Below are 27908 nucleotides of genomic sequence, written 5' to 3' on the forward strand. Positions count from 1 at the left end.
TGGAGAACCTTAAATTCAGGATAGACCCAAAGCCTGCCCTGAAGGTATGAATTCCGCATCCCCTCCCTTCCCCCCAGGGCCTTGTGTTCAATACCAACCCCATTAGGTAACTTTCCGGGGTCTGAAATTACACTCTTAGAAAGTTATTTCTTCGGCCTAAGCTTTTGCTGTAAGAATGCAAGTGTCCCTGAGAACCCTGGGATATCCGTTCTTTCCAGAGAGGAGGGGTTGAGGACACCTGCACAGGTGGAGGGACAGCAGGTAGGGGCGGCCATGCCCCTCTCCCTGAGGAGAACGTCTTGGGAGCTGGGATAAGGCAGAGGGCATGATGTGATAAGCACAACTATGGAGACCTCACCATTGTTCAGCATGATAGTGGCTCCCTAAATTAATTTTCCGTGGGCAGGGTCATTATCATTTACGAGTAGGGTCAGACGACAGACTCCGTGGTTCCGTGAGCTGTGGGATTACCTGGACTGGAGGTGGACAAAGTAGGGTCTGTGCTTGGCTCCACCCCACAGCAGCTGGTGGCTCGGGGCAGTTCTAACCTCTGAGTTCCAGTCCTTGCTTCCCTCGGCTGTGGTGTGGGGGAGCCACGAGGGCCCCAGGTTGTGCCTGTTAGGAGCGCCTGGTGCTGGGTACCTTTATGGGCTTGGAGAAGTGGGTGGCAGATGGCGGACACTCAATATTCCCTTTCCCATCCATTTCACTTTTATATACTCTAGAGTGGTTTGGGCCCTGTGGCCTTAACACGTGGATGCCAGTGCAGGGTTGGAGTTGAGGAGAGTGGCTGGATAGCACTTGATCCTGGGAAGGAAAGACCGTGGACTCCTCAGGGACTCCGACTGGGTCAACAGTGTGTGATGACGCTCATTAGTTACGGCAACCCAGAGGTCTTGCCCTTCTTTTTTTGCTATTCTTGTTGGATAATTCTGGAAGGTTTTGAGCATCTCTCCTCATGCTGGACGATGCAGACACTTGAATGTGGATTCTCTCTGAGTTAGAAATGATTTGATGTTGTGTCCAAGGATGCACCAAGGCACAGCAGGGAAGAGCTGTGAGTGTATCTAGAAACTGTCCTTCTTTTCATACAGCAGTAATGAAAGTAAGTCATTTTCAGGCCCAAGTACTTGTATACTGATTAGAGTCACTGGTACCCAACAGAAAATGTGATAGTGTTTGGATTTCACATTTTAGGCTTTCTGTCCAGGATCTAACTTTTCTTATTTTGAAAAAAAAAGATTTTTTTTTTTAAATGCATTAAAGAGCTGGGGTGGAGGCCAGAGGTGTGGGGGAGGGAGAGGGTGGTGGTAGTGGTGGTGAGAGGATTCATCAGAGACAGAGTGGGGAGCAGAACAGGCAGATTGACTGAAAGACACTGCTGAGGGGAGCAGCGGACAGGTCAGGAGAGGTCTGCTGTGCCATGTGGGTAGCTCCCTGGCTGGGAGATCAAACTCATGCTGCAGTGGCTGCGGATAGCTTCATAGTGCTGAGACTTTAACCCCTGCACCACCACAGAGGCCCAGATCTAACTTTTCATCTCTCATGGGACAGCTGCCAGCCCTCGGCTTTTCTCTGCAGGTTTTGGGGACCTCGCTTTGCTTCCACATGCCTTTGGTCAGTGTGAACTGTCAGAGTCCTGGGCATCCTTCTGCTCTTGCAGGAAATAAGGGTGACATTAGGAAAAGTTAGTCCAACACTCAGCAGAGACAGGAGAGGTTCTTGTAGTGAAACCTTGGGAGAAATAAAGGAAACCCAGGGAGGGAACCCCAGTCCTCCAGCAAAGAAAATCCTGAGAGGTTTTCTTGTAGGCAGGAGAGTAAATGAGACTCCTGGGGGGATATATACAACTGCTGGTGGTGATGCCCAGAAGCCACTGGAGACCCCAAATTTCCTAGAGGGCATTCAGTTTCTCAGCTGTGATTTCCCCTAGGGGAGTTGCAGGGACCTCACTTCTGAGTTGGGGGTGGGGGAGATGCTTTGTAGGTTTTGGTCCATGTCCATAGTCTGGTATTGTGCTTTGTCCCCAAAATGGACATGCTTTTTCTACTGCTTTGAAAATCATCATCTTCATTGTCTGTTTCTCCTTCCTCAGCTTTCTCTGAGCAATTCACAGGAGTTATCTCCTTTGGTCATCTTTTTATTCCAGAGGCAGTGGTGCAATTTTGGAAGAAATAAGTGGTATTTGTTAGAATCATCCATACTATTCTGTTCAGAATTTTCATTTGGTATTAAATTCACATACTAACCAATGTGTGTGTCATCACAAAACACTTCCCCTTTTTTCCTTTTCTGACATTTCAAAGTCACTTTTCTTAATGTTGTTAAGTTTAAAGGTTCAGGGTTTTTAAGGGTTATTTTCCTCCCCCTCCCCCTAGGACTGTCTTGCATCTTAGAATAATCCATTTCAGATGCAAGCTTGCCCAAATGTGATTGTTGATTGGTATTTAGCATCTATTTGTGTTCTGTCATATGGCCATGTTACATCGTAAACAGAGAGATGTTGTTTGGCAAAATGTTATGTTTCATTTTGGTCATATTGGAAAATCAACACCATTTTTATGGAGCTTCATAACTGAAGATGAAAATGTAACTGTGCATTTAATAGCTGTTTTTTTTTTTCTTCTGGGACAAAATATGGAAGCACAGTAATTAGCTATATGCAGATAAACCCGAGGGTCCCTCCCTTTTAAACTGTTGATGATCTTCATTTGGTTTCTTTGTGGAAACAAAAGCATCACTTCCTCCCTTTAGATCCACTGGGTAGTCTCCTGGTCATCAGAGTTTTATGTTATTCTTCTCAGAGGTATCCTGCCGTACCATGCGACACACTCAGAGCTTATTTAATACATAAAAGCCTCTGGAGACTATGTCAAATTACTAATTGGTTATTCTTGTACTAGCAAGTCACCATAATCAAGCCAGAGAATGTCTAGAATTTATTTTGATTTGTTTCACTCTTGGTTTAAATTTACCACCCACAGTTATCCAAAATACATAAAAGCTGTGGGTTTGGTGTGTTTGTTTTACTGTCATACTGTAACCATGTCCAAACACGACTGCACTTAAACTCATTAGGAACAGACAGATTAAAAGTTATTTGCTCTTTAGCTAACAATATCCAAGAACATTGGGGAAAAAAATTCCTTTGCCCCATCTGCCATTCCCATAAGTTGATGGTTGCGCTGTTTGCATAGCTGACCACCCACTGAAGCCAAGGCATGTGAAACTGCTGTCCACTAAAATGGGCCTGAAAGTCACGTGGGACCCACCCAAAGATGCTGCCAGTAGACCGGTGGAGCATTACAACATTGCCTATGGGAAGTCACTGAAAAGCCTTAAATACATCAAGGTGAATGCGGAGACACTCTCCTTCCTTATTGAGGACGTGGGTAAGTGATCCCTGGTCTTGTCCCCAGTCGGAGCTAACTGTACACCTACCTGCTCAGTCCTGTTCTCAGGACGGCTGTTTGTGGAAGCGGCACCTTCAGACCCCAGGTACAAGTGGCTTCTTGGAGCAGGTCGTCAAGGCCGTGAGCCCGTTCCTTAGCCTTCATTTTGCCCCTGGCTTTTCCCTCCAGCGTTTGAACTCTGGGATCCCTGTTCTCTCTCCAAACTGATGTAGGAAACAGTTTTTTTCATTTCTGAATGTAAGTTTGGAAAACCTAGGGATTCTTTTTTGTCTCATTGACACTTGACTGCTCGACAACTTAGGAGCCTAACATTGAGATTTCTCACCTGTAAACCACTTTATGATGGGCGTGGCCAGGCCGTGTCCTGTGAAGGTGTGTGTGACAGGTCACGCTGAGCCACGTCTGGGTCAGAGATGGAAGTCACAGCCTACCTGTTTGTTCAGTTTGGTTCCAAGTCTGGAGGGTTGTAAATTTCCCATGTATTGTTCCAGAAGTGCAGGCGCAGGTGCCTTGAATCTGAGAACTTGAGCTGCCTCCTGTGGATCCACTGTTCTGGGTTTTTTTTTTATCCCAGTAGGCTGAAGCTCCATTTGTTTTACAACCATCTCCTGGCCCAACCTTACCCGAGATCCCAAGGAGGTAGCAGAAGTCAGCACCTGTGAACACCAGGTCCTCCTTCCCCCCATTCCACCTACTCGGGGCCACCACACATCACCCCTTCTCCTCCTCTGCCCCCACCCTCGATGCCGGGCCTCCTACCTCTTTGTAATGGAGCAGAGAGTATGTGCAGAGGAGGTAAAGGGGGTCAGATTCCCTTCCTCATCATTCCAGCTAGACACACTGAGTCTCTTACCTATCTCTGGGGCCCCACAGAACCCAGTTGTGGGGTTCAGCAGAGACCCCATGGGATGGAGGCAGGAGCAGCATTGTAATTGCTTGTTACTATTGCTGCAGAGAAGACGCACATGCAGAAAAGGGACCGCAGCACTCCTTGAAAAACAATTAGTGTCTCTAACCGAGACCGAAGCACAGCCATGTGGACTAAATTCTTTGAAATGTGCATAAACTCAGAATGAAGAGAGAGAGCGCCTGGCGAGGCATGATGCTGCATTATCTGAACCAAATGCACTCCCCAGTTTGTCTGGCAGGTCATGCCAGCCCCTAAGTGCCACCAGGCCCTGCCACCATCAAACAGAAGCCACCCCTGTCCTGAGCGCTCGGGCCCCAGTTGGCACCGGCGGTGTCGCTGTTCCTGGGCCCCTGGCTGGAGAGCCCTGGACTGTTAGAGGAAGTTCCTCGTTTTGAAAATTACTGTTTTTGCCTCTGACAAAACTAACTCTCACCTCTCCCACCCTCATGCCCTGAAATGCATGTCCATCTCCTCAGGGTGCTGGCGCCTTCCCTGGCCTGGCACCAGTTAGCTGTGCGCTTTGAGGAAAACCAGCACACCAGGGGTCTGCTTTGGGAAGCAGCAAGTTCAGGATGTGCTCACCTGGTTTCCTTTCACATCCCCAAAACTTGAGGAGCTCAGTCAAAGGGCTAGCACGGTTGACCTTGACCACACATTCACCTTGACCCCTGGTCACTGGTCCAAAAGTGAAGCCTGATTATTTCAAGGTTAACATTTTCAAGATTCCAGGGACTGTTTCTAGATTCCCGGGAGTTATTTCTCTAGTCAAAGACAACTTGGGGCATCATAAGGAGAACATTTGATTGCAGAGCAGGAAATTTCATAAAACTTCATCTGTTGTAGCGAAGGTTTCCTATGTACTCAGTTTTATGATTTATATTGACATTCTCTTTTTTTTAAGCTTTTGTTTTGGAACATCTTGGGAAAATAATATTTGTAGTTGCTCACACTGTAGGTTAAGCCCCCACTTTGCGGATAGTGTATTTGTGTGGCCTACATCAATTTCACACTAAAAAGCTTATAAGCATTTTTATTGACTGCTAGTGAATCCAGGTTTCTACCATGTGCCATGTGCTTTGTACTAGACAAATCTTGTGGCTTTTTGGTCAGGTGCATTTGAGTTGCATGGGGAGGTTACCGATTTTGATTTTTAAAATAGAGAGAAAGTTATAGACTTGTCACTTAACTCAGATTTTTATAATTGGCTAGCACTGGTATAAGGGGGACAGTCAGTGAGTCACACTGTCCTTCTCGGGGTGGTTTGATGTCAACCATGTGTTCCAGAGCCGGGGGTAGTGTACTTTGTGCTGGTCACCGCAGAAAACCACAGTGGAGTGAGCCGACCCGTTTACAGAGCTGAGAGCCCGCCCGGTAAGTCTGACCTGGCATGGGGCTGTGCTTTGTTACACAGAATGTGAGAAACACCCCTCCTGCTTCTTCAGGTCAGTGCCCATTAGAATTATTACAGAGCTCCCGAACAAGATTTGTCGAGCAAGGCGAGAACTATCTCTTTGTTTAAAGTAATTTCATGTAGGTTAGCAGCATGTTGTCCTTCATTTTCCATTAGGGGAAGCCATAAGCAAAAGACCAAAAATCTGCACCATCCATTCAGCCCAAGGGCCCAGCCACTGCTGTGGTCAGAACAAATCCTTGAAAAGACCAGTTCAGCATCTGTAGGAGAGTGACAGCGCACTCGGGGTTGGCAGGGTGGGGGCGGGGGGTGGGAGGGAGAATAAGGTCCCAGATAGCACTTAGATGGTTTGAAAGATAAAGGGAATATTAAACAGTTTAGCAGTTGTCATCCTGGCTTGTACGGGAATAAGTTTGCTAAGATCCTGGGGTGGGGTTGGCGGGGGAGGACATGTGTCAATGTCACCACAGACAGGAAAAGCAGGAGACAGTAACAGAAAAGCAACAAGATAGGTTAAATAGGAAAAAATGCAAAAGGTAAACTTTTAGTAAGACAAGGATATTTAGCTTTGAGCATTTATCATGACATGAACCTAGAGTCTTTATATTAAACCCTTTTCCTTTGGAAAAAATAAATATGCCTTAGGGATGCTCTGAAATGTGGAAACTCCAATAGTCCTCATTTCTAACTATCAAGTTGCATTTTCCTAATTTAGGAGGTGAATGGATCGAGATTCATGGTTTTCCCATTAAGGGTCCAGGACCATTTAATGCAACCATCACAGGTACTATTTGCTCATTGAGTTCGTGTCTTCACTGAAGCACCGTCTCGCAAGAGGGTTGTGCTTCTGTTACACACATGTGCTCACAACCTCCGTTAGTTCCCATCGCTAAACTAACCCACATGCCACCGTGTCGGGCGTCTGCTCTGCACCTGTGGCCAGCCAGTGTCGCTCATTCCTCATTGTTCTTTTATGTTCTGCCTTGGAAAGTGTCTGCGTGTGCATCTGGGGATGCTCTTGTGCCGTGAACAGGCAAATATGGTGGTGGAGATGGCAGTTTGGGCCTGCCAAGGGCACTCCTGGCTCTCACCTCTGGGTGGCATAAAAGAAGGGGAGCCACCAAAGAGTGGTTTTGATTGGCTGGTATGTTGCATCAAGTCTTGCTCACTCATCACCAACAAAGTATCTGTAAGATGGCAGAGAGCCTGCCTCCATCTCTGCTCCATATTTGTCTATGTGTGTTTATCATTCGGATGTTGATGTTGTCTGGTCCTAATGTTTTCTGGAGAGAAGTGTTGACATTTCTTGTATGTTTCTTGAATATATTTAATTAATGTTGAAAAAGAATGCAAAATGAATGCAGTTGCTTAAGAGTGTGGTTGGGTGATACCCCAAATATGGCAGGGAGCTGTTTCATGCTAGTGACCATGTTTTTAAATGCATTAATCTGGTATTACTGTTGAGAGGAAGGTGAGTATGTTGAAACCAATGGCCATAACCTGCTTCTCCAATCTGATTTGATAGGTGTTGGCAGTTTTCAAAGTTCCTTTTATCTGAAAAGGGGGTGGAAAAACAAAGGGACAGAAAAGGAAAATGGTTTTCCAAGAAAGGTGATACGGTCTTGTTCAAATATCGGACTGGAGGGGACCTTTGGTTGTTGTAATGGAGATGCTTGTAGGTGACTGCAAGTTGGAAGAGAGAAGGAAGAGCTAGACAGGAATTTGGGAATCATGTTGTAGAGTGGGAGCCGAAGAAGAGAAAGAGCATTGAGTGGGCAAGAATCAGGAGATACGAGAGTAGAGGACCGAGACTCAAACTTGGAAGACGCTGATATAACATAGCTGGGAAGGTATACACCTAGGAAATTTGCAAAATTGGAAAGGATGTTTATTTCAGAGGTTGTCTACCTCAAAGACACCATGTAACCATTCACAAACACACGTGCTTTGTATTTAAATCTTATATTTTATGTTTTAAATAAGCATTTTATTTTTATAATCTTCTGGATAGTTGTCTGAATGACAGTAGTATAGAATAAGTTATTTTCTTAAGTAACTGTTTTTTATGCTATGCGGGGTGTGTGTGTGTGCACGCATGTGTGTGTGTGTGTCCTACTGAGCAAGCACATGTTTCAGAAAACCTGGGAATCTAGGACAAGAGACACATGCACTCCAACTCATTATTGGTGAGATCATTTAACCTCTTTCTGCAGGATCCCTTGTTGCTAAAATGCTGTAAGCAATACTATATTTGTCATATGATATAAAAAACTAGTGGAATAAATTGCTAGCTGAAACCATTTGCAACATATTAAATAGAACTTAAAAACAGAACAAAAAATGAATATCCAGAATGCATAGATTTGGTTGAAGTACTCCAGAAAAAAAAAAAAAAACTACATTATGTTGTTAACCATAATGAGAAACTATCGTAAGTTTCAAATATCAAGAGGCAGCGATACCTTTTTTTATGAGGTCTGGAAAGTATGCTAAGCTTGCTCTGAGGAATGGTTAATATATGATAACCCTGTCAAAGAAGTATTCTTAATTCCACCTATTTTCATTCCCCCTATCTTTATCAGAAAGAATTTATCCTCCAAAAGCTGATACTAGTATTGGCACTTAGGGACTTCACTTTAGTGCTTTAACTGATAACATCTCACCTTCTTCCAGTGTTTTATTTGAAACCAGAGGAAAATCCATTCTTTTACTCTCCTCAAAACAGTAGCTTTAGTTCAAGTTTCAGAGGCCCCATTTTGCTGGCTAAGATCTGTCTAGACTTCATTGTCTTTACTTAAAAATAGTAATTATTGATTTCATTCACAGGTGTAGATGCTAGAGATAATAAGTTGGTGAATAAGATAGACAAGATTATAATCCAGTAGGAAGGAAAGTCAACACACAAGTAAGCAAGAAGTAATGCATGTAGTCTGTATTAGTCTGCTGTGGCTGCCATAGCAAAAAAAAAAAAAAATCCATAGTTTGGGTGACTTAAATAATAGAAATTAGTTTTCTCATAGCTCTGGAAACTGAAAGTCTAAGATCCAGGTATTGGTGCAGTTGGTTTCTCCTAAAGGGGTGGTGGATTGCAGGCCATCTTCTTACTGTGTCTTCTCTTACAGGGTCTTCTCTCTCTGTGGGCACACGATTGTTTCTCACTGTGTGTTCAAATTTTTCTCTATCTATAAGGGCTCCAGTCATGCTAGATTAGTGCCTTCCCTAATGGCCTCATTTAAAAGTTCCAAATTTCAAATACCTCACATTCTGAAGTAACTGGAGGTAGGAATTCAACATGTGATTTTTTTGGAAAACAATTCAATATAAAACAATCATAAATTCTTTGAAAAATAAACAGATTTGTTATAGCACAGCCAGGGTGGGGAAGCCCAGGAGGTGCTGATAAGATGGTGGCCCCAGACCAAGACCAGGTGGAGACCCTCAAACAGGAAGCTGTATGAGAAGAGGGAGACCATCCAGGCATCCTGGAGGCCTGCAGGACTTGAGTGATTCTGTGACTGGTCACTTGGCCAAATAGGAATACTCTAAGGATTCAAAAAATGATAGGAGTCAGCAAAAATGCATCTCTGAGGCAAAGTTTTGGCTTCCTCTTTGGGTAGCTTGTCACATATCTTTAGTTAGAAAGTTTCTTTGTATTTAAATATAAAATCCCTCCTGTTGGGAATGTAAACCCATCTCCCTTTGTTTTGCCCCCAGGGAAGAGATGTCACAAGGTTCACATATTGAAATCCTGTTACTTAGTTTCTCTGCTGACTTCTTTCCTGAGATTGTTTCAGCTTTTCTCTGTGAAAATCTGGGGTGATCCAGTATCACAGAGCCAGGCAGTGGGAGTTGGACAAGGACCCAAATCTGTTTCCAAGCAGCCAAGGGACTCAAAGGAAGTTAATCTGCTTTTACTAGGGAAATTTTAGCTCTCAGTCGAATCATGTATTTTTAATAGGGTCATGATTAAAAAAAACCTAGTCTTAAGCCACGGAGCCCAAAAACTAGACCATAGTACTGACATTAAAGCTTCGCTTAGGACACATATTTTCTTTATATTATATTTTAGTTCATGAAGCTTGTTCATTTTGGGTGGGGGGAGGTGAACAATTAAACCATAACTTCAACTCAAGTTCAGTGTAGAGTTCACAGACCTCTGGCCGTTTTCAGCCAACACCAGCATGCTGCCTGAGGCCCTGCCGTCCCCTTCCTCATCAGGGTCACCCCGACCACTAGGTTGTTCCCTAAGTCCAAAGAGCACATGAGCACTGACTTCATAATATCCCTGTCCACACTGCTGTCCACATGTCGGCCTCCATGAGAAGGCCCCGTGGGTATTCCCGCCTTATTGTATTGGTAATTGGAATAAAAGTCACAGTAACAGTTAAACAAAGTTTATTAGATGATAAAAGTGAGCATTTAAACCCAGGAAGTAATCTCTTCCAGATTTTACTCTGCCAGAGAAGTATTCCATCAACTACAAGTTTGAGTTTAGAGTATAGGTAGGAACAGTGAGTAATTGATGTCAAATAATTCTTGATGGAATTGAGGGTGGGTGGTCCTGGGTTTTATCTCTAGGCTTAGATCTTCCAGTTTCCTAAGTGTCTTGACCTAAAGATATGTTGATGCCATCTATGCGCAGAGGAGGGCAAATGCTGGCTTTAATCAATTTACAGATTTCTAAAGACTCAGGCGTGACCATCTGCACCTGCCACTCCACTTTGGCTTTCAGATTCTAGGCTGTGAAATGAGGGCCCCCGACAAGAAAGTTCTAAGCCCCTTCTAAGAACCTTCTCAGGTTCTACATTTCATTCTAAGATTGCAGGGTTCCTTTCAGCTTTGACCTTTCGTGACTGTGACAACGGGGCCAATTCCACCACTGCTAATGAGTGGCCCTACATTTTGCAAGCAGTCAGAATTATTTGTATTCTTAAGAAATGGCTAATTTGCCTTTTTCTCCACCCTACTTTGAATGTGTTAGGTCAGGAAATCCAAAAATCATGTAAGTGAAGGAGAAAACACTGTGGTATAGTTTCTTTGCCTGAACACAAAGGCACACAATGATGGTCTCCAGGATGCACGTGAGGGTCCCACCATAGGCCCCGTCTGTGCAGTGGCAGGAATCCTGCCACAGGAGCCATGGAGACAGCACCTTAATTTATTTAAACTGCCCAGTGTCACGCGGGGTAAAAGTGCCAACCTAGGGAGGCAAATCACTTAGAAACCTCCTCAGATGACCCAGGCCATGGGCCATGGGCCTGCTGAGAACCAGACTCAAGTTTAAAGTATACCCCAGTTCAAATGTTTAAAATTAATTTTGAATTTTAAGAATTAATTTTAAGATTAATTATGAATAAAAGATTCTCCTCTTCACATACTAGTTTCAAAGTCTTTGACCAATGAGGAGTTAATGTCTGTGATGTCATTTTCTCAGCAGATTTCTCAAACAATTATGAATTTTTAAAAACTTTTTTAAAGATTTATTTGCTTATGCATACAAAAACTGGGATGTAGGCCAGAGGTGCAGGGGGTGAGAAGATTCACCAGAGACAGAATGGGGAGCAGAACAGGCAGATTGACTGAAATACACTGCTGAGGGGAGCAGCGGGCAAGACAAGAGATGTCTGCTGCACTGTGTGGGTCAGCATCCTGGCCGGGGATCGAACTTGTGCTGCAGTGGCTATGGATATCTTCCTAGTGCTGAGACTTAACCCCTTGTGCCACCAGGGAGGCCCCAATTATGAACTTTTTTAAGAGCACAGTTTGCAGAGCAAAACTGAGCTCTGGTTCATAGCCTGGAAGGTGGGCTTCTCAAGGGCAGGGCACAGTGATTCACTCTTCTTTGTATCTCAAGCATCTACTATGAGACAAGCACATAGTAGGTGCTCAATAAATGTGTGCAACGTGAGAAATGCAGTGGAGACTGCTTTTACTGGCTGTCTGTGTGTAGTGGGGGAAATGAGCCATGGCAAGGGCTGGGGGATGGGGCTGCAAGGCCACCTGTCAGAGCTCAGGGTCACCTGTCTAGTGCAGCCCCTGATTCTGGCCATTTTGTTGGCCACAGAGAGCTGCTGTCATTAATCAGAGAGCCTAATTCTGGGTGAAGATGAGCATGAAGTGCACGTGTAGACTGGAAAGGATGGCACCAATAGGGTTGTGAGCATGTGGAGGTGGGAATGGCTCCAGCCTGGCTGGTCAGCAAAGAAGAGGCCTTCATGTGCTGAGAGGTCGCCTCCTTCCCTGCATTGGAGGCACGTCCCGGGAACAGGGTGGCACTTCCCAGGCTCTCACATTCAAAGCCAGTCTTCACCAACCTCAGTGCCTGCTCATGACGAAAAGGCACACGAGGAGCTGTGGTGCAGAGCTGTTCAGCTCACACAGCCACATGTTCTTGAGTCAGAGCAATTAACTCAAGTCTCAGCAATTAACTTGAGTCTCAGTGGCAAGAAGTGCAGGGAGGGGCCCTGGACCACCCCAGTGGGAACAGGGGATGATTGTGAGCATCCTTCTCTGGGCTCAAACCAACATCTTGTATGTTCCATTCACAGATGAATGTAAATACCTGCTCAGAGATTTTCCCTCCAGAGAGTTCTTGGGAAGCAAGTGACAGCCAAGCCAGGATTATGCTTAGTGGGGGGCTGATGCGGGTTCTCTGAGAGGACAGGCAGGGACTATGGACATGGGAGAGGTAACTTCCCCATGTGTTTGGCCTTGAAAGTGGCCTTCGCCGACTTTGCCTTTGTGACCTGGTTCTCAATAAATCTAAGATTCTGCTGAATCATCCCCAGGGGCTGACTGTATTGCCATCTTGGGCTTTTGCTTAGATTCTGAGTGAAGAAGAGGCTAGATGGGAGTTGTGACATCACTGAGAGGGACGCACTTCTTTTGTGGGGTCCTGTCCCTGTAGAGTGGCCTTGAAAGAAAGTGCTTCTTCAAGTGCTTGAGCTACTTGTACATATGGGCCTTTCCTTGGCTGGTGATGTGTTGCTTAACAGAAAAAAAAAAAAAAAAAAAAGAAAGAGTCATTACTAGCCTTTCAGCAAAGCAAGGTTATTCACTGCAAGGAAGCAGCAGCTCTACTTCCTGTCCACTCCTGAAGGAACACAAGTACATGAGCTTTAGACAAAAACAAAACAAAACAAAACCACCTTTGAATTGAGACATATTTCTTCAAATATGTCACTCATGCCTCTTAACTGACATAGCCGACCAGACCATGGGGCCTGGAAATGCCAGATGCCTGCATTATACTGTGAAGATCAGAAAAGGGGGCGTCATCTTTGCTTTCTGTGGCCCCTAGAGTCCTCTGAGAGTGAGGCTGAAACTAAAGTGAAAATGACAGCACCCCCAGCTGGATCTTGAGCTGACATCCCTTTGGCCACACTTTCTCATCACTAATGGAGGAGCCTGTGGAGCTGGTCCCCCGGACAGGGCCTGGATTCTGTGTGGATGGCGGCTGCACCGTGGAGGAGAGGGGGAGCTGGGCTGGTGACCGAGGATGTCAGAGCTGGTATCGGCCTCCCAGGCTTGTAGATAAACCACTTACAGGACACAGATGCCCCTGCTCTACCTGCGTGGTGGTGGAGTGAGTCTATAGTCTCCCTGCAAAATGCTTCTGAGCTGCCCGAACAGTGGGAGGAATCCAGCAGCGGCACGGACGCCCTGTTCTCGGGCTGGTGACTGGATTGTGCAGAGTCTCCCGTGTCCCGGACATGCTGGTCTCTGCCTCGGGGAGACTTGACATCTGTAGTCCCCACAGAACCTCAGTCCAGGGTGGTGAGTCACTGACACTCATGGCTCAGAGCTGCCACTGATGAAATTTGGGTGACATTGTCCCAGAGTGCCTTGCACCCCAGCAACTCCTGGGGCCTCCTCAAACTGGGGTTCTCAGGACCTGGGGAGCATGGCACAGCCGGGATGGTGTAGGCACAGGGCAGACAAGCCACGTCCCAAATGTCTTCAGTCACCTAAAATGTTATTTTTTACTTTAAAACAAACACTGAAAATGCAAGTTTTCAGACAAAACAGATTGTAATAAATTGTCATGCTCCAGGCTTCTAGGGACGGTTTATTTTCTTCGGTGAGAGGTAAACTTTGGGGAAAAGTTTGAGGAGCCCTGTTAAGTGATAAAATGATCCAGCCCTTTTGTGAGACAGATGGGCAAAGCAAAGTTGTGGAAATGAGTGATCCCAGGACAGCCTGACATGTCTGCTTGGCTTCTGAGGCAGCCTGCGGGACGGGAAAGGCCGCATCTGGGGGCCAGCCTGTGCGCCGGCCTCTGGCCTCCGACTGTGTGGTCCCTTTCTATGCTCCATGTGAAGAGATCGCGAAGCTTCTGCTGGTGACAGCCTGGATGTCACCCATGACCCTAGAAAGAAGGACAGCAGCATCTCTGTGAGGAGCTGGACAGGCCTGGTGGGCAGAGGAACCTGGAACTGGAGCACTCGGGTTTTGTTTGCAAAGTCAGTCGTCGGTGCTCGCCACAGCTCCCGGCCTTCCCGTTCTGTTAACATTACTGATGGTTGGCATTGATTAGCTTGGAGGATATCACTGTTCTTTTTCTTTTTTGTGATTTTTTTAAGACCGTCTCTCTTCTCCCGCACCCCCTGAAAGGCAGCCAGGATTTGCTGATTCGAGGTACAGGTTTTGGGGTGCATGTGCCAATTCTCTCCTAGTGTCCTGACAGCTTCCCAGAATGAGCCAGGCAGCCAAGTCTTCATGCTGCTGACCAGGAATTTGGCTCATCACCAGATGTTCTTTCCTTGAAGCACTAGAAACACATGTAAGGCGGACTTAGACCAAGGGGGCAATCCTAAAGGGACAAATGGACCGATTTCCCTGAAGAGCAACCAGGCTCATGGAAGTCTAGCTGACATTTTCTGTAACTGGATAGACTCAGCCTGAAAATTCGGGCTGGTGGTTCCTGGCATTACTCACCAGGCCCTTCACTGGCGGTGCTTGGAGGCACCCAGGGCTCCTTCTCCCAGAGCAGGCTCTGTGCTTATGCCTCAGGGTGACTGCCAGGAGCACCGACTGCAACCACTGGATGCTTCCAACAAGAGCAGGTAGCTAGGAGTATAGCTCTGACAGGCCCTGACCCCAGTCTGCCAGTGTCCACTGCTCTCTGGCTTTGGGCTTCTCCTTTGGCCTTTCTAAGACTTGGTTTCTTTGTCTATAAATGGGTATTGGGCTATAGTGAGGATGTTTGTCAAATGCCTTGCCTGGTAGGGACCCTATAAATTATCACGGTTGGTGACACTGACAGACACTGTTCCAAATAAAAGAAATGATATTCTCTTTGTTGTTGATGGTTAAATAGATGGACCTTTTAAATAACACACACAAGAACTCAGTACACAGTTCAAAGTATTGGGGTGATTTGCTGTCAAGGACAATGTGACATTGAGGAGAGAATATGTCACTGTGCAGTAAGCTCACTGCCCAGTATGCATAGCAGCCAATTACTATGATGCCAGGTTCTGAGACAAGAAAGGAGTTTGTTGCAAATTGACTGACAAGGAGATCGGAGAAAAACTCAAATCTGCCTCTCTCGTTAAGGAAGGGGGTGAGGTTGTATAGATTTCAGGGAACAGAGCTGGAAATGGAGAAGTTAAATTTTATTGACTAAGGAGTGGGTTAAGGGCAAAGAATGGACTTGACTGCACTCATTGGGCAGTTACAGGATAGCTCGTACGTGAAGATGTGTGAAGAAGCTTTTCCTCAGGTAATTGGAGTTTTGAGTTTCTGTTGGTAGGTGCCTTGCCTGAGTAGCTCCTCTCCTCTGTTTGTGTTCTCCAGACTCTGGCTGGCACAGGTTGTGTCATTTGTAGGTAAGGTCCAAGCTCTGGTGTATCTGTGAACTCAACCCTCAAAGGGACAGTTATATTTTTTTTTCTTTTGTGTTTTAGGGTCTGAAAACAATTTAATCGTTTGACCTTGGTGTCAACTTTAGACTAAGTGTCACATACATGGGTGTGTAGAGTCTTGTGAAGCATTTAGAGCTATTTCTGGAGGATTACATGTCAGAACTTGCCCGGGACGAAGGAATCCTTGGCTACAGACTAGTGAGGTTTTTGCTCACCTACCTTGGAAGATGTTCATCAGTGCCAGGCCCAGACCCACGACCAGGCCAGGAAAGTCAAATTCAGAGTGGGACCATCAAAGCAAGCTCCTGTGTCCTTTCTGGTTGTCCACAGCTCAACTTCACCCCTCTCTCTAGCTTATGTTCACCCCACTTTTCCTTCCTCTTTCCTCTTTACTGTGCTTACCGTCACCAGTCACAGAAACTCTGGAGAGGTGAGAGCTAAAGCGGTTTTCACCTTGCAGGTGATCATGCAGAGCTAGACCACTGCTGTAGCCTCATAGGCTGGCGTCCCTTCTGCCTAAGACCAGTGTCCCCAGTTCCTTTGAGATCTGGTTCTTAGGGACGGCAGGGGAGCTGCCTGGGCAACGGATGGCCAGTAGAAGACCAGTGGCTCTTTCAAGCCACAGGGGAGAAACCACAGGCCATCTACGAAGCTTGGCGGTCTGGCAGTGGGGCATCCAGTGGTCGGAGGGACAAATCACGTACTCTGCAAACCTGTAGACAGAGTGACACTTGATGTTTTGCTGTAAAGTGAAAATGCCTTGGTGACTGAGATGTGGCCAAGGAAAGTGGTCACCTGGCAGCAGAGGCGTGTATTGTACACCCACAAAGAGTGGGGACTTGTTCAGAGCAAATGGTGATCATTAGATGTTGATGAAGACAATGACGATTGCTTTTAGTTTATGGTGCAAAAAAGTCAACTAGAAACACACAATCTCAAATTTGAGGAGGTTTTCAATTAAAGAGTCTTTGTTAATAATTCCTGCTCTTTTGCTGAATTCTGGTATTTTGAAACAAAATTTTAAGTACCCCTGTGTGCAAGGCATCATGGAGGGCTCTGTGATGGGGTCCTGACATTTTGGAGGGGCCACCTACCCTGCCAGTGAGGCTGATAAACTGAGGGCTTTCATTTTGATGACAAGCGGACATGAATGGGGCTTAATACATGCCAGGAACCTCCCTAAATGCCTTCTGCGGGTTGTCTTACAGTACCAGGCTTGCTCGCACCCTAGCCCAGAGGAAGAAACTGAGGGTGAGTGAAAATTCTCAGTCTTATGACCAGTGAGTGACAGATTCCCCTTCACTCTGACCTCAGAGCCTGTGGGAGCCCACATCAGAAGCTGCCGGGTTTAACTAGTCCTGAAGATGTAAATGAATAAAGCATCAAGTTGAATTTTGAATTTTTTCCCTTTGTGAAAAGAACAGGCTTAGATTCCATAGAATTTCAGAATATTTGCCGATTTACATTGCTGGCGATACAAATCGGGAGGAATGTTCTAATCCTGCCTGGCTCTTTGATGTCAGCTGTGATCTAGAGGGTCCTTGCTTCTCCCAGCTGGCCCTCTGTGTGGACAGTGTGCAATTATCGCCACAGGCCTTCCGTCCTTCCGTTACCGATCAGTTCTGTGTAAGAGCCGCCTGATCATGTGGTACCAAAGTGATGCAGGGTCGTTGCTGCCTCCTGCCAAGGTTAAATACACTCAGCAGGAGGGGGTGAGCTTGATTGCCCTTGGCAATTGTGACTTCCTGTTTTCAAGATAAAAGACAGAGTTTTATAAGAACATTTCAGAAGGCTTCTGTGAAGCTATCACATATGGCTTAGAGAAAACACTTAAGTAACATTATTGCAAGAGAATTTGAACCATATGGATCTTTTTTCTTAATATGCACATCAGCTTAAAGAGGATTGCCACATGACCTGTGAAAGAATCAGTAAAAGATGTTCAACCATACATGTAAGCCAGAATATTAAAGAAATGATATTTTCAAATACCTGAAAAAATATTATGTGGATGATTTATCTAAACCCAAAGATCTGCAATCTGCAGGGCCATGCTTGGAGGGATGGGGTTCCTCTTCATCCCTGTATTCAGGGTTCAGTGATCTCTGTGCTGCAGGCAACAGCCCTTCAGGACAGTCTTTGGCAAGAGGCCTTCTCTCATTCATTTGCTACCTGCTGATTTATTAGCAGACATGCACTCTCTCACACACACACACACACACACACACACACACACACACACGCGCGCGCGCGCGTGCGCTCTCACACGCTTAGGGTGGGGGCGTTGTGCTCTCCCTCTGAGGGAGACCTGTCCAGCTCAGAACCTTTACTTCACGTTTATTAGCAGAAGAGTTTAGTGGCTGGCACACGGGTGAGGGGAGAGCATAAAAGGAAGGGGTGCCGTTGGGGGAGAATGGAACTTCGCATTGGAATGGTTGCATTCGGGTCCTTCTGTGGCACTCAGCAGCTGTGTGACCTTGGCTCAGTCACTTCACCTGTCCAGCCTCATTTTTCTCAGGGGGATAACTCTCTCCTGTTTACCTGGGAGCTACTATAAGAATGAAGACGATCAGCCACGTCAGGGCTTGTGGCACACTGGAAAGCTGCACACAAAGGAGGCAACATGGCGAGCTGGCTAAAAGGTGCCCTCCGCCTGTTCCTGCAGCTTGTTCACAGCCAGGCCTCATTCTCCACCCCTGGCATGAAGCATGAGATACCCAGGCTGAGGCTCAATGGGCCTGGCATGGGGCAGGGTCGTGCGTGGCGGCACTGCAGATACCAAGGTCCCTGTCCTTGAACCTTACCCTTCCTCCTCCCCCGGACCTAGCACTGTAGAAACCCCATCTGTCTTTGTTCTTATTACTGTTTCTCAGTCTTTTGCTGTTGGGTGTCAGGGGTTGTTTGTCCTGCCACACTCCTGAGGCCCTGCGGTACTGATGTCCTGTCCAGGACCACTTCCCAGGGTGGTCTGTGGGGGGCAGGCGGACCACAGGGCAGAGAACACCAGCTCTGCCCAATGACTCATGTGTTTTCAGTCGATTTTCCCATTTGCTGGAGGTTGCCCCAGGCCTCCCAGGCAGTACTTCACCCTGTGATGGAGGGGAGGCTGTTGCTGCCACATGGGGTTTTAGAACAGGAATCTGGAGGCAGCTCCGAGGCCAGTCAGGGTGACCACAGTGCTGTGGGCATCTGTCCTGTACATGCTGCCCCTTGGAAACAGGCTGTCAGTGTGTGGCCTCGGTGGTCACACTGAAAGACAAGCAGTGCAAATGGCCTGTGGTGGCTTCGGCCTTCCTTCCAAACCCACATCACTGAGAGGTTCCTTTAGGAGATTCTGAGATTATCATAAAAATAAGAAAAGCATGTTGTTTACAGAAGGCATTTTCCCCTTCTAGACTTTTTTTTTTTTAACATATCCCTGGCCCTCAGCCCAAGTTGGGGACCCCCTGAAATCGCGCTCCAGTCAGTCTGAACTCCTGTGTGGCGGTTGTTTGTGTTGGAGGCACATGGGAATAAGGGACTTAGATATTAGGAGAGAACGAGGGAGTCTTTTGCTCCCTTTAAAATTCTTTCTAGGTATCTATTCCCACATTCATGGCTCACGTAAGGTTTATTTCCTAACTTTGTATCAATCTGAAAATGACACAAGCATGATTCCTGAAAAATTAAATATGTTTACATATTTTGTTCTGGTGAATGGCCTCCAAAAATTTGCTACCTTTAAAATACCAAAAAATCAAAATGTCATTGTTGTTAAATGCAACTTCTGTTCCTTGACCAGGTTTTGCTCTTCATAAGTCCTTTCACAAGACATTCCCCCAGTATTTAGAAGGAATCTTTCTTACCCTGGCACCACAGAGGGTCAGTTCTACAGTAACACCTACTGATTCCTGACTACTCCGTGACTATCACCCATGGGTAATTCCAATATATCATAAGATTTGATCACATGGATTGTTCTAGAAACATCAAGATCGTGTGGCTATAAGTATGAAGCAAGAGATCCCAAATGGGGAGTGCTAAGCAATCAGCTCACAGGATTATGATGGAAGTCATAGGTCTAATCAATTCACAGGACTCATACAGGGATTCGTCAGATTAATCCATGCTGTGCTGTAATGAGTAGGATTATTAGTTCTGAAAACTTTGGATAAATTGTTTTCTTTTCAGCTGTGTAAATAAGCACATCTGTCATTTCCATAATCCTCTGTGCTCCCTGATTTTTATAGAGGTCAGCTTTGAAATTGAAAGCGCACCTCTCAACTTGGGTCAAAGCTGAGGTCAGTTTAGCAGAGGAATCCCAGGGAAGTCGTCACATCACCAGGTGGCAAGGCGGAGTTGCCTATGGTCAGCCCACTGGCCACACTGTCGGGTTAAAAACAAAAATTCTTATTAATTGCTACATTGTGTATGGAGGAAAATATTTGCTCAACCATAACATGGCATTAGTAGTAGTCTTTCCTCAGTAGTCTTTAGGAATGGAGTTACTCAGTGACTAATGACGTAACTCCACCGAATGTGCAAATGGATATTCCTTTTGGTTAGATTCAGAACATTGGTGTCAAGTATCTGACTTTTCAGAATAACCACCACCAATGGCTATTTATTGTGTTACTGAAACCCACACTAACAGATGACGTTAGTCTTTGCTTTTGCGTCTTAGCAATGAAATGTTAGAGTAGCTGGGACTGTTCCTGTCTAATAAAGTTAGCCAGAGTAGGTGACCTGGCGAAGGTGTACGTAGAGGAGGGTGCCTGGGAAGTGGTGGCTTACTCAACAAGGGAGCCGCTCGCTGGCCTGACTGCATCCCCAAATCCCGGCTAGAATAGGATCCACTCTCAGAAATGGGTAATGACATCATCATTTTGCAATTGATTAGCTTAGCATGAGGGTTTGCAAACATCATTGAATTAACAATGAGACAACAGACATTGAGGTTAGCAGCGGGGCAAGACTTAGGCCTGTAAGAAAAACTAAGATCAAAACAGAAATGAGTATTTACTCTTACTAGTTCATATTCAATTCTAGAAAAGCTGTTTCTTCAACCTTATAGTGAAAGGCTCCCTGAAGGGCAGTTGCCAACAGACATATGTGTGCTTGCTGTCATGCCTGCTGGCCTTTCCCCAGGGAATACATGTCGTTTTGATCAGGGGCAAAGGAAAATAAATAAAAAAGAACACTGGAAACTACTCCAGATTTCTGGATGGCATTCTCCCACGCGATAGGTTTTCAGTGTAAGTTCTCAAGACCTCTTGGTCTGAGCCACGGGGAGGGCCGTGTGCCAGGGTGTCTATCCCCACGGGGAAGAATGTTCTTACTAGATGGGTTGCCAGAATGGATGTGGTAAGACCGCTTGCTAATGGTCGTGGCTCAGTATTTGAACAGACTCTATAGACATGATGGTGTGACACTTTCCGTGTTGTGTCCTCTTTAAGAAAAGGATGTGCCCAACAAGCCCCTGCGTGTGCGTGTCCGATCCTCAGACGACCGGCTGTCCGTGGCGTGGAAGGCGCCACGCCTGTCTGGAGCCAAGAGTCCACGCAGATCACGGGGATTTCTTCTGGGCTATGGGGAGAGTGGCCGGAAGATGAATTATGTTCCACTGTCAAAAGATGAGCGAACACATGAAATTAAAAAGCTGGGTGAGCTTACTGTTCGGGGGCGTTTAATGTTTTGCTGATCTTTGCAATCGTTAGATGCTTGTCATGAGAGAGCATCACATGCTTGCCATGCTTATTACAAAGATGTGCTTTATACATAATGTTTTAATGCATGTATAATGTTCATTACACATAATGTTGCATTGCTGTATAGACATGGTGTAGCTGTAACGCTCATTTTCAAAGTTAGTCTTTGTTCTTTCCTCTTCTTGTATCTCCATCCTTCCACCTTCAGTTAGCAGTAGGACAGGGCTGCCTTTCAGCTGCTACAGGAAACTCAATCCATGGAGCCTGGAAGTGGCATTACAACCTTGGATGCAGGGAAGATTCTGCATCCTTATTAAGGGTGTGACCTTGGGCATGTCAATCAATTGCTCTTAAAGATTTATTTATTTATGCATAAAAGAACTGGGATATAGGCCAGAGGTGTGAGGGTGAGAGGATTCACCAGAGACAGAGTGGGGAACAGAACAGGCAGACTGACTGAAACACATTGCTGAGGGGAGCAGCAGGCGAGACAGGAGAGGTCTGCTGCACCATGTGGGTAGTAGCTCCCTGGCTGGCCAGGGCTCGAACTCGTGCTGCAGAGGCTGTGGATAGCTTTACAGTGCTGTGCTGTGCCACTAGGGAGGCACAAGTCAATCAATTTTTAAGGCTTTATGTTCTTATTTATAAACTAATAAGGTCTAGAAGATGACCAAAGTCTCCTCATGGTCTCAGGTGCCATGATTCCATAATTCTTGAGAGTTGTATGCTTTGTTTCACAATTGTAATTTTTTTCCAAATATAATTATCAAGTTCAGATTAAGTTGGATATTAGTGGGTCCAATATACAAGGGGGGGGTGTAGCTGAAAGAACAATCCAGAAGCAAAATTTTGCATTTAAACTCTTCCCTTTGCTCTTAGCAAATCTTCAGTCTACATTCTGAGGAATCAGGTTCCAAAGAGCCACACACCCCTTGGGGTTCTGGTCTGTTCTCCCTTTTTTTCCCTCCTCTCCTCTATTTTGGGAGTAAAAAGAAATTGAAGGAATTATGAGGGTCAATTACAACCTTTACTTTTAAAATATTGCTCATCCTTCTTTGATGTTGATGATGATGTAGGTCATCCCACGTTTCAGGAATTCTAGTTAAAACTCACCCACATTTTCCAGCATCGCAATGCTCTCTGGAGTTTAGTCCCTATGGTTCTTGCCTCCTCATTAGTCGTCCTGGAGAAGTAGGCATGCCACCCGAGAGATGAGATGGGACAGAGGGCAGAGGAGGGGTACAGAGAGCAGGGGTGTGTGCTGGGAAACCGGCTCAGCTCCTCATCCCCTGCCTTTGGTCCACAGCCTCGGAGTCGGTGTACGTGGTCTCTCTGCAGTCCATGAACTCCCAAGGGAAGAGCCAGCCTGTCTACAGGGCTGCCCTCACGAAACGGAAGATTTCAGGTACTTTCCTGGGGATGCAGTGGGTGGAACCGCCACCCAGGGTGGATTCAGTGCTGTTTCCAAATGCTGCTGGTCGGGGGTGCCACAGTGCGCAGATTTTGTTGACTATACAGGAGGCAGCAGGGCTCAGAGGCTGGAGCACTGCGCTGGTGAAATATATCCCTCTATGTGCTTTGCATAGCTTTAGGCATGTAGATTTGTCCTGGTAGATACAGCCAAGCTGCGCTCCAAGCCTCCTGTAGGTTACCTGTGAACAGAGGAAGAAGAGTAGGTGTGGCGGGGGCAGCAGGCAAGACATGCCCTTAGACTTTATTTCAACTAAAACTGAATAAAATTTAGAAAAGTGACAAAAGTTGTACCTTGGTTGCTGGTCACTCACTGAGGGATGCTTTTCCCATAACCATTCACAAGTATTCTTTATTTTACTCATATATTAACAAATCACACATATCTTTTCTAGATCATGGGCTTTCATTTAAAGAGAGGCAACTACAACTTAATTGTTTTCATGAACTCACAAATTATTCATGAATTATAACTTTATAGACTATAATATGTTTTATTACTACATATTATAGACTTACATTTATAATCATGGAGTTTGCATTGTATAATAGATGTCCTGTCTACATGAATTTATTACACATCAACCGTGCTTATTTAAGTTTCTATCACTTTCTCAACAGGTTATATATGTCCACTTTCCTTTCCTTGTAGTAAAAACCACATTCTTTTGAACATGGTCCTTGCGAAATGAAAAGAAAAAAACAAAGCAAGCAAAAACAAAAACAAGGGACTAATTAATAAGCAAAGATATTTTTTGAGTCTCAATTTATATTGGAAATTGAATAAAAACCAAGCTTCATGATGATGACATATTCTACTGTAAATGCAAATTGAATTCTATTCTGTATTTGATTATGAGTTTCAATTTCATGGAATCTCATATTTTAAATTATGTGGACACTGGGCTCAGTATGATTTGTTTGAACCAGAATTCGCCTTTCATGCCATGATTCTCATGGAAATATCCTGACTTGAGCCTCTTTAAATTTTAGTTTCCTGTAAAAAATGGATTACTTCCCCAAATTTCCCCAAACTCACAGGATAGATTGAGAAAACACTGATTTCTTGCAGCACCTTTGACTAAGGCAAAGCACCTGGTTTTGCACTTTTTTCCTGGCAGCTGGGTTGAACAGCTTCTAAAGTGAGCTGCCTGTTGCTTAGATGGTGGCTGAGAGGAGAAGAGTGGAGGTTTGTATATTTCTCTGTTGACAAATCAGAGAATCACTTAACCTCCCATTCATTTCAGTTTATCTTACTCAGAGTGTAAGCCACTTGAGCCTCATTCAGGGTGAGTAATAAATTCTGGCAGCCAGAGGAGGTCCAGGCAGAGCCTGTTGCCTGGGCCACCTCCATGCCTCTCATTGTCATTTCAGAGGAGGATGAACTGGACATACCTGAGGACATCGCTGTCCGTGTTATATCGTCTCACTCTGTGCTGGTAGCCTGGGTGGATCCTGCTATGGAAAAACAGAAGAAAACGGTTGCATCGAGGTACTTTCCCTTATGTCTTTGACTTTGTTTTACGTATGAGACCTATTGCTGTTCTGCCCCTGGAGACACGCGTTCACTGGAATGGTTGTATTCGGGGACGTAGAGGGACGCCGTCCTCTTCTGTAGCTGACAGATGGGTGCTTCTGTGATGATCGAGCTCATTGTGAGGACGATCACTCATCCTCCAGGACCTTGGGGGCAGGGCCTGGGCGCAGCACGACTCAGCTCACCTGCTCAGTCCCACCTTGCGTCTGGAAATGTCTAGATTCCATTTCTTTCCTCACTGTCCTTCAGGGGTTGCTGTCTTGTGCAGAGGCTGTGGGCCCCTCTTGGGAGGAACCTTGAAGGAAGAAGGGGTCTGCATGGAGCGCAGGTCAAATGCCTTGCACACAAGAGGTCCTCCTTCTAGGCCTTTTCCAGCCGGGATTGCTGCATGTCCAGCTCATTTGTTCAAAACAAACTGCAGCACATTTCTTTCAAGCCGTGACATGATGCTGTTCCAGCTTTTATACTGATTTGCACTAGCAGTAGAAGAAAAGGCATCTTAAGTTTTGAGTAATTTTTGTGTTAAAATATCTTCCCAGGTGAATACCAGTTCTAATTAAATGACGGGTCAACATAACATAACAAATATTATGTGTGAAACGAAGGGTTTATAAGGCCAAGAGGAAGCCAGAGATTTTGTATTTTAGTCATTATACATTAATTTTTGAAACTTAGTGCAACCAGGAAAAGTAGGGTACTTTAATGGGCATGAATGAAATGTAATGCTGATGATCTATATGCATGATGTTATCTGTGTGAGATGTAGTTTCTGTCACTGTCTGCTATTAAAAGAGACATCTGCTTCTTTGAAAGCTCTTGGAGGATTTACAGTGACTCTCCCCAGCCACATGGCCCTGCTCACCATTGGACTCAGTTTCCAACATCTTGATGAACATTAAAGAGGCCTTGGGCTTTCACAGCAGACCTCGTGTGTTCATTGATGTGCCTGCCATGTCTGCAGCTGAAGCCTTAGCCTGACTTATTAAATGTGTAATGAACAGCACATTTATAATACATAAATGTGTTGTGCTGGAAAGAGGTCACAGGGAACATTTCTTGGAAAACAAATCCAGCAACTGGCATTTCCAGTTACTGAGGAGTCTTCTGTCTGGGATGGCTGAATGTCATCATGTTGGGTGGTGCTGGGCAACTGTCCCTGATAATCACCCCAGAGCTCTTTTAGAAGCTCCCCTTCCTGTCTTGTTTGTTCTGCATTTTTGCTCCTTCTCAAATGTTACGTCCACTCAAAACCCCTGGTGCCTTCCCCCCAGACCTACAGAAAGCACGCCTGGCTCGGCATGAAATGGCTCTTCTTGCTTTCCGTTCTGCAGGGTCAAGATGCCTTCTACTGGTTATTAATTTTGCCCTTTCCACATGCACCCCTCCCCTCACCCCCCCATCAAGGTGCACCCGGAAGGCACGAATCTCAGCCGGCCATCCTCCTGCTCCCCTTCCCTTCCTCATCTCTTGATCTTTTGAGCAGTAAGACTCATGGTCTTGACAAGAAAGCCAGTTCCATCTTTCCTGGCAGCTCGAGCCACCTTGGCTTGGAATTTATGTGGATTCTTTGACTGATAATTTCATCACAACTTGAGATTGTTTCTCCTCTATAATTTCCTCAAAAGTCATCACCTACGGGGAGGGAGGGCCAGCGGCGGACCTGGTGAGCTCAGGGTGGGGCTCAGGCGACTGCTTCATGCTTCCCTCTGCGTTTTTCTAGACAGTACACGGTGCGCTACCGCGAGAAGGGGGAGTCGGCCCGGTGGGATTACAAGCAGATCACCAACAGGCGCGTGCTCGTGGAGGGCCTGATCCCCGACACCATGTACGAGTTTGCAGTCCGCATTTCTCAGGGCGAGCGGGACGGCCCGTGGAGCACATCTGTCTTCCAGAGAACCCCAGAATCTGGTTTGTATTGAAAAGAGCCTTTGAATTTTCAGTTTGGGGATTTTCCCCTAAAATAAGATTTAATGACAGCTGAAAAAGCAGATAGTGGTAAGGCCCAGCAGCTTTTTTTTTTTTTTTTTAAAGAGACATTAACCCTAAATCTTGGTCGTATTTCTATGAATAAATACAAAGAGGCGGGAGAGCTGTTCTCTGGATCCATGTTCACACTCATGCCCTTCTCATTAGCGTGTTGTTCTGACACAGGGAACACATGAGACCCCTGGGGAGCCCCCATTAGTCCCCCTGGTGTGTGTGAATGAACGTGGCCTCCCACAGCTTTGGAGGGGAGGGGACACTATTTCTTCCTAAGACTGAGGCTATGCTTGATTCTGGGGGAACATTTTGTTCTGTATCCAAGGCAACAGTTCTCTTAAACCATGACTTTAAAAGCCTTATTAAAAAGAAGTTGGAATTAGATTTTAATTTCTTTTGTATATTTCAATATTTGGCAATGGGAAATTCTCAATTTCTAAAGGCATTTCCCCAGATATGTCTCAACTCATTTTACGAGTTGGTAGAATAAATCACTGGTTTATGCTTAAGATGTGTGATTTAGGGGCAGTATAAAATAAAACCTGACACAGTAGCAATCCAATGAAAACAAGTATACATACAAAGGGTTAAGATGCAACCTATGAAGCTATCTGCAGCCACTGCAACACGGATTCAATCCCTGGCCGGTCAGGGAGCTACCCACATGGCACAGCAGACCTCTCCTGTCTTGCCCGCTGTTCCCCTCAGCAGTGTATTTCAGTCAGTGTGCCTGTTCTGTTCCCCGCTCTGTCTCTGGTGAATCCACTCATCGCCCACACCTCTGGCCTGTACCCCATTCTTGTATGCATAAATAAATAAATCTTGAAAAAAAAAAAACACAAAGCCACCAGCCATATGTCGTTTACTTTTATGAGCTCTGTTAGAGCACTGTTAACCCTTGTGTCCTTGTCTTTTGTAGCTCCTACCACGGCTCCTGAAAACCTAAAGGTCTGGCCAGTGAGTGACAAACCCACAGCTGTCACTGTGGCTTGGGATGCACTTCCGGAGACGGAGGGAAAAGTGAAAGGTAGGCTCCTCCCTCCTGAAGGGTGTGAACTCCCGTAGATAGAGATGTGGGTTCCACCATGATCCACATGGGTACTAGTGTCAGACTTGGTGACTACGAAGGAAGCAGGGAACACCCTACACATATGGGGTGCTGATTCAGGGGACGAGGATATCTCCCGGGGGCTCAGTAAGATCTGGGTATCCACAAAGATGGGTGTTTGTCTTCTCTATGCACCGGGGTTTGGGTGCTGCTACCAGGCAGGGTTTGCATGGTGCACTGTCACCCCTTCAACCCACACGTGACACCCTGCTTTTCATGCTGTGGGCCTTTTCATTGAGCTCCTGAGACCATGGAGAGGACTGAGCAGGACCCCCAGAATTCTCTGTCTGGAGAACATTTTAAAGGTTTTCTCCTGACAGTCTGTACAAATGTACCCTAAGAATGTTTTTTATTGTTCCTTTTTGTTGGAAGATAACTTGAAGTCAAATATGTTCAGAAACTATGACAAGTTTGTGTAAGCTTATAGAAATCTAAAAAGTAATCACTAATCCTTGAGCATTTCTTCATTGACAAAATGGAATTGTTGTTTTTTGTGTTCAACTAAGAGTTATCTTTGCTGTTATGC

General features: G+C 45.6%; 1 protein-coding gene across 1 annotated transcript in view; it reads left to right on the forward strand.

Moving 5' to 3' along the window:
* Nucleotides 1-27908, forward strand: part of FNDC1 (fibronectin type III domain containing 1) — a gene marked incomplete at both ends in the record, with an annotated part of 78858 nt that overhangs the window by 17782 nt on the left and 33168 nt on the right. The window contains 8 exons of the mRNA XM_084257199.1: nucleotides 3198-3392; nucleotides 5608-5694; nucleotides 6450-6518; nucleotides 21036-21242; nucleotides 22594-22692; nucleotides 24132-24249; nucleotides 26015-26202; nucleotides 27194-27301. Coding sequence (XP_084113325.1) covers nucleotides 3198-3392; nucleotides 5608-5694; nucleotides 6450-6518; nucleotides 21036-21242; nucleotides 22594-22692; nucleotides 24132-24249; nucleotides 26015-26202; nucleotides 27194-27301 — 1071 coding nt within the window. The remainder of the gene's footprint in view (nucleotides 1-3197; nucleotides 3393-5607; nucleotides 5695-6449; nucleotides 6519-21035; nucleotides 21243-22593; nucleotides 22693-24131; nucleotides 24250-26014; nucleotides 26203-27193; nucleotides 27302-27908) is intronic.

Source organism: Talpa europaea (assembly GCF_964194135.1).
Source record: "Talpa europaea genome assembly, chromosome: 2".
NCBI lineage: Eukaryota > Metazoa > Chordata > Mammalia > Eulipotyphla > Talpidae > Talpa > Talpa europaea.